Source organism: Clupea harengus, chromosome 25, assembly GCF_900700415.2.
Source record: "Clupea harengus chromosome 25, Ch_v2.0.2, whole genome shotgun sequence".
In the NCBI taxonomy this organism is placed as follows: Eukaryota; Metazoa; Chordata; class Actinopteri; order Clupeiformes; family Clupeidae; genus Clupea; species Clupea harengus.
The window spans coordinates 14,778,510-14,786,252 of NC_045176.1; the positions used below are offsets into that span (position 1 = coordinate 14,778,510).

Below are 7,743 nucleotides of genomic sequence, written 5' to 3' on the forward strand. Positions count from 1 at the left end.
TAATACCTGGAAAAGAAAGAACATGTGTGATGGTCTTTAAAATAACTGAAATATGGAATAAGAATTAGACTACTGATTTACTGTTGAAAACATCTGTGCACTTATGTCCTATTGCAAATATCTACATCTAATAGTTATAATTCATACCTGCTGTTGCACTCAACAAGATCAGTCCATACAGCAACATGGTGTGGGCTGCTTCAAGAAAGTAAGTCCAACACTGAATGGTTGACACTGAAATGCTCCTCTCAGACAGCACAAAGCTCCACCTTCACCTTATCACACATAAATCAGCAGGTGTGAGCAGCTTTCCTGCCAGAAGTCATGTGGTGAGATTTAACCGATCTGTTCTGCGCTTTCATACTGACTGTGATGACTTTAATAATGGAACAAATGTGAGCACAATGTCCCAGTGTGCTATTTGAGTATCCATATCTGCCCTTCATAGACTTTGAGGCAGGTACCCTCTATTTCTTTGCACTATAAGGGCACCCACAGAGAACCTCCAGCTAACTTTGTGCCATTATTTAGCTTTCATTGCCATTATTTATTTATTCATTTAACATTGATCATTTAAAAATATGGTGCCTTTGTGTAATTAAAATAAACAGCTAGTTTAATGACAGTTCCATTATTTAGCTCTCCATCATCATGTAGCATTTGTGTTTTAGCTGACACATAGACACAACTATAGCCAATACGCCAGGAGCTAACACCCAAAATGTGTTAAAACATAATCAAAATGTAATCAGCTGAAGAAATTAACTTGGAATTTGCAAAAGCAATAGAGCATAATAATGAACATCCAGCTCTGCATGAATGCCATGTCTTGATTATGTCCTCTGTATATGATGGAAGGGTTTTCGGTTTATCTTTTGTAGTTATTGAATATATCTCACTATTTTCAAAACATTCAGCCTTTGAGGAGGTGCTTGTTAATGACAAGGCTGAAGAAAATGTCAAGACACTCCCTCCTTGTGGAAGCCATTTTGCATTGTTTATTTAAAAGTCAGTGCCTTTGTGTAATTCAAATTCATTGGTGGAATGAACTGCCTAGCACTACCAGAGCAGGGGCGTCCCTCTCTACCTTTAAGAAGCTTTTGAAGACCCAACTCTTCAGAGAGCACTTCCCGTCCTAACTGGCACTTCGACTAGTGCGTAGCTTGCAATTACAGTAGTTACATTTCTGCACTTTTTTTTAATTTATTTTTTTATTTCAGTTTGTTATATATCTTATGTAAAGTAGTATTTATTGTTACACCAGGTTCTATTGCTCGTAGCTTGACTATTCTCTCACTTGTACGTCGCTTTGGACAAAAGCGTCTGCTAATTGGCTAAATGACTAAATGTAAATGTAAATGTAAATGTAAATAAACAGCTGGTTTCATGACAGTTCCATTATTTAGCTCTGCATCATCATGTAACATTTGTGTTTTAGTTGACACAAACACACAACTATAACCAATACGCCATTTCACAAAGCATCAGGAGCCAACACACACGACCCTAAAAACATTCTGTAACAACAAATAAGCAGCATAACGGAACAATTGCTGATCGCTAACGAGATGCTAGCGACTAAAACTAGCGAAACCTCTTGAAATGTGCTTACTTTGGCACTATGACAAACTAGTTAGTCAACAACTGTCCTAACACAGTCAAACATCAAGCATGTGCAACACAAGACAAAGCAAGACGGCAAATAAGCTACTAGTTCGGCAGACAGTAGAAACCTTTTCCCATCCTTGAACGTCCCTCCTCCAGGACCCCCAGGAGCAGTGGGCAGCTTGTAAGCGCCCGGGGACCAAGTGAAGTGAACTGTCCATCTTTGGTCAGGGATGGACATGTGTTCTGTTCTTCTTGTATGTTTTTCTGTTGGGGTTCTTAGTGGAGGAAACCCCTTGTGAACAAGGGGAGAACATGCAAACTCCACACAGAAAGGCCCAGGAAGACCAGAGCCAACAGCGCCCCATGTGGGAATGGAACCCATGACCATGGGCCCCTGGGCCCCTGCCCCCCCCCCCCCCTCTTCGCGAAAACACGCATGCACACACAAACACCATTAGGCGTATATGTTTTTTTTTTATTTATTTTACGGTCGAATTAGATACTTCGGCTATTGTATTGGGAAAGTAGACATGTCAAAGTCTACTCCGTAACATCCACCTTCGGTGAGGTGTGCACTGCCCTGCTATTGTTTCTGACATTACATGTGACAGGGCAACAGCCGAGTGATCCTTTTCTAAATGGAAACTCATTAAGACCTACCTGAGGGGCAGCTTGGGGCACGAGAGGCTGAATGGGCTGGCTATCCTGTCCATTGAAAAAGCAAATCATGCATCACCACTTTTATGTTTGAGGCGTAGTTTGGCTTGCAGGTGTCCTGTGCCTCTGGCTGTGCTCAGTCAGCTTGTCGGTCTTGACGTTCAGATTAGCTATTTCGTATCGTCTCATCACATGATCAAATAGAAACTTGACATTGGACAGCAAGATACATATTACCCAGCAATCATCATTGCATATCTGTATAGGACAAAAATAACAAAGAAAATAAGAAATTATTCATTTAATTGAATCGTTTTTTTTTTACAGTTTCTCTAGTTTATGTAGGATAAGTACATTATTGTGTTCAAGATAGCTACTTTTCTCCCAAAAATGATGAAAACCATGACAGACAGGTTTGCCATTTCGAGAGCATATAAAACATAAGGTAACCTTGAGAAATCAAAACAAATTAATCGTTGATCACAGTCGCATTAAACTAGCGTCACCAGGGTAGGAAATTTACATATTTTTTGGGGGGCAATTTTTGCCCCCACTTACTGAAATCCAGGGGCATTTAACAAAAAATTGGGGGCACTTTTAGAAACTTGTGAAATAACATTTAACCTTTGTTCAAAATAATAAACACACTTATTTAGGCTAACAGTATATGGGCAATTGTCATCAAATGGCAATAATAAGACTATTGGGCAGTAGTCTACAAATTCAAAGTGTTTTCTTAGATTTTTTGAACAAAAACCAAACAGAAAACATAAATCAGACAATCATATTCAATTTTATTCTTATTTCTTTGTGGTTATTTATTGTTATTATTACAGTTTTTTCTTTCTTTTTTATAATAATAATATTATATTTATGGATTGTTGTGTTACCTTTAATCATGTTGTACCTACCATAGTAGGCCTACAGGAAATACATATAGGACTGTTTAGCTAGCTTGCAAGCAAGCCTTTGTAGCTAACGCACTATCAGAGCTAGCTCACGTTAGCTAACTATCATTAAACTAGCTAAACCGAACTAAATCATTTCAAAAATTATTGTTACTAGTTATCATTCACCGTAGGCAATGGTGTGTTGCTTGGCGCCTGCTGATGAAAGGCCATGTATTTCTGTATGTTTTCGCTCCCCTTGATGAAGTCAGCAGAAGAATTTGCCTGTGCTGGATTGACAACAACTTTGGCAACTCGTTGTCCACAAGTCCGACATGCCTTAAAAAAAATGTGGGTCTTTTTTTCGTCGTCATCCTCCACCCCGAGCCAATCTAGCTTCCAGTTTTCGACGGTCGCTGGGTGTGTGAATTTTATCTTTTAGAACCTGAGATGGTGACAGAGACTGTGTTTGCTCATCCTCATTTCTCCTCACTCTCGCAGTCACAGGTCTGATTAAGAAGCGCTCCAAATATTTTTTGTTAGAACGTTCGGTTCTTCACGCACACGCAACAATCAGTCAAGGCGAAAATCAAAACATTTAATGGCAACTGGACCGGGTCATAGGCTACGATGTTTTTGACAAGTTAATTAAATTATTATTACAGAAAATTATGGGGGCATTTTTTGCCCCTCTCCTAGTCATATCAGGGGCAAAATTATATTTCTTAGGGGCAGTTTTGCCCTTTGCCCTCGTGTATTTCCGAAGCTGAGCGTCACTATAACAGTCATATGTCCGAGAAAAGTAGTAAGGCAGGGCCTCCTTTGCCTATGAACCCTCCATGCTAGCTGCATTATCTATAGTTATGCCCCTGGCGCACATGCACATTTTCTTACACAGCGCAGGTACACTCAATTAAAGCCAACAGCAAATTAACAAAATACACCTCTTTCAACCACAAACAAGAGATACATAACAGCCACTTCAGGTAGAGGCCCTGGCTTAGGGCCCCCCTGACCTCATGGGCCCCTGGGCCTGGGCCCGGTAGGCCCGTTCGGTAATCCATCCCTGCTTAAGTTAAATGATGGCATGTTATGACCCAAACATTCAGCTGCATCAGCTATAAGAGCTCTTTATATACTCCCGGTGTAGGTTTGTGTAGAATGATGATGTATTTTCCATCACTGTGGGCTCCATAGCACAGTAGTAGAGAGCAGAGTCTGTCAGCTGAGCTGAAGATATGTGCACATCCAAACGTCTCCTGTTTCTGGTCACTTTAACAGACACTCGTGGATGTGGAGGGATACTTTGCTGTTGATATGATCCTGTCTCTGCATGTAGGATGAGGAATTCAGCCTTAGATCCTGGATATTGTTGATACCAGTGCAAATAACTTGCAGCAGCACTATAGTTACAGAAGAGTCACTGTCTCACCCTCTGAAACAAAGACCTCAGAAGAAAGGGGGGTCAAGTCATCTTGTAAACTTCCCTGATAGAGAAAATTAGAGACAAAAAATATCAAAACAATGATTAGTTTGTCATTAAACTAGTAACATGCTGAATGCAAAATAATAAACATACATGTGTGATAACATGTAATTTACCTGTGAGTATAGAAAGAAAACAGAGAAAAACCATGGTGGTATATTTTCTATAAAAGGAATATCACATGGAAGCGATGAAGTCTCTGCCACATAAAGAGAGTGAATCAATAGATGTCAAACTGATATCCTGGCTCCCCCCTTAACTAGACTGTATCAGCTGTGAAATGTCCACTATAAAGGCAGTCACTAGATGGTAATACAATAACTTTGAACAAACCTCTTTATCTCACTCACTAGCTCTTATTTCAGCACTGGACTGACTTTTGGATATTAACAGATAAACCAAGAGAGCCATGGACTGCACCCTGTAGATTACGGGTTTTATCCAGACTGTAGGCTTGAGGGTACAGTTGTACCAGTCTGAGTCTGACCCCTACCTCAGCTGAAGAGAGCTGCATTAAACTTGACTCTCGTTGCTGATTTTCTCAGAGGTTTGGATCAATGTATGACCTCCCATCTTGCACTGTTAGGAATAAACAGCTCAAACTGGGGAGATGAACCCTCATGCTGGTGATGCCACTGCAGGTTTCTCACCGAAGAGACACTGCAGGAGAAACTTACTCTGGAACACTTATCTGTGTTGACTTAAACGTGGTTTGAAGTAATAAGAGGTCAGGTTTTTTTTTTTCTGGAAGAATTAATTCATCTCAACTCTTTAAAAAGGAAATGGATTTACAATCAGTTTCAAACATTATTAGCAAAAAAACGTTCTACTGTTACATTAAGGGGATTAAAGTGCATCTTAAATCAAATCACTCTCACCCACATGGTTGCAGATTAAACAGACGATCATTTAAATTACGTCATTAGTGGTCTTTCTACTTTCATGCAAACTTCAGCATTTTACTTTTGCATTCATGAGCAAAGTCTTAACGGAATTCAAGTGTTTCTTTATTACAATGACAACACAATTTGTTCATTACAGACAACTGTCAACAAAAAGAGGCCCCCACTGTGGTGTTTCTGTTAAGCTGAGACCCATATCTCATCAGCTAGTCTGCAGGATTAGACCAACTTATTTAACACCACTATACAGTCATAAGAACAGGGTTCTTTGACAATAAAGGTTTCACCTAAAAATCTCTGAAACTACGTATATGTGAAGCATGCATGTGTGTTTTAAGTACAAAGATGTTTATACTGCCCTTCAAAACCATCAGAGTTTGTTTTATTTTCTTAGTTTTGAAATCTTCAGGCATTCAAATAACAGGTGTAACCACGATACCTCAGTTTGCCTTGAAACCTCAGATTGTGGCTAACTGATATTATACCAATAAGGAAATGACTTTGATCTCTCTCATTAAAAATGTTTCGGTTTGCCTCTGAGTTTTTGTACAGCATTTCAGAGACTTTGTATCACTGTGCTAGCCTCAGAGCACAGTAGTAGAGAGCCGTGTCTGCCAGGGTCAGGACTTTAATATGGAGCTCAGTGGATGTCTGTGATGTTGTGGAATCAAATCTTGGATCAGGGATGTGTTCATAACTACCACTATAACTTCTTGCACCTTTATATAACAAATACTGAGGTGCCTGTCCAGGATACTGCCTGTACCAGTAAAGAAAAACATAGCTGCTGCTCGTCTCATAAGAGCATTTGAGTGTTACAGATTCCTCTTCACTCTGAGTGACGCCCTTCTGCTCAGGAGAGACTTGGTCAGCAGTTACACCTTCAAAACAGAAACAAAAGTCAGAATCATGTTAAAACATATCTTTAGAAAAGAAACTGGTATAATGCTACAAAGTATCAAGTTTAGGTATTCAGCATTTATTTAGTGAAATGTCCTACGCTACTACTCTGTGCGCATGTGTCTGGGTGTGAGCGTTTGTGTGTGTGTGTGTAGCCCTAGATGTGTAAAACATTTGAAATAGATTACCTGTTGTCATAATGAGGATCAGTAATAGTAGTGTATCCATGAGGAATATATAGTATTCAGTGTTGTTGCTCACAGTCCTCTAAGCTGCTACTGTGTGTAGCTGTGTAGACCTCACTGAAGGAGTTCCTGCTTTGAGGAGTCCTCTATGTCACACTGCAGATGTCCCTCCCTGCAGCATTTTATGCAACATAGTTATTCCCCAGGAACATAGTAGGCTAATTCTGAAGCATCGAATATGAACATTAAATTGAATAGAATAATAATAATAATTGAAATGATTGAAAGGTTTTTAAGCACCATAAATAGGGGTGTGAATCTCTCATGAAAAAGACGATCCGATTCGTATCTCGATACATGGGCACGATACGATACAAGAAAAGATGCATGTTGATAAAAAACAATTCAGTACGATTCAGTGCGATTCGATGCGATGCGATTGAATGCGATGCGATGTAGTTCAATAATTGAAAACGCTGCGTTGTGAGGAAACAATGGACCTAATTCTCGAACATTTTCTTAAGTGTCTTCTTAAATATCTTCTTACCAACTTCGAAAGACCAATCTCAGAAAAGATCTCCGCCGGATTCATGAACGCCTGAAAATGTGTTCTTAAACTGCCAAAGTTTTCTTAGCTGTGCACTGATTGTTTAATTGAACTCGCTTTCTCATGCACCTGAACTTGCATACAGAAACGCCCCACCAGCTCCTTATAAGGGCATGCTATTGCAATGTGTGCACACTCCACAGGCAACGTGGAAGCAACTTCAGACTTATCAAAATCATGTCAAAGCGAGCACCGGTAAACCCAGACCTTATTTCACCGGTGCAGAGGTGGAGGTACTGTTGCAGAATGTAGATGTGTCCATTGTATTCCACTATGGCTATATCCACACGATTGAGTTTAGTGCTTATTTATTTATTCACTGCCATTTGCAGTGTTCGTATAGTTCTTTTATTTATTTTAGGACATCACGATGCCTCGATCTCGGAATCATGACTATAAATGTTAAACATAATTGTTAATGATACAAATATTCTCCTAATTATTATTATTATATGTAGCAAGTGGGCAAGTAGTAATAGTTTGGTGCCTTCTCCCTCCCCTACTCCAGTTG

General features: G+C 39.6%; 1 gene segment (V, D, J or C); it reads right to left on the reverse strand.

The window, feature by feature from the left end:
- Positions 1–4,266: 4,266 nt before the first annotated feature.
- Positions 4,267–6,668, reverse strand: LOC116219589. The segment is given in 3 exon segments: positions 4,267–4,555; positions 6,115–6,421; positions 6,629–6,668. Coding segments are annotated over 3 exon segments (636 nt in total).
- Positions 6,669–7,743: the final 1,075 nt, after the last annotated feature.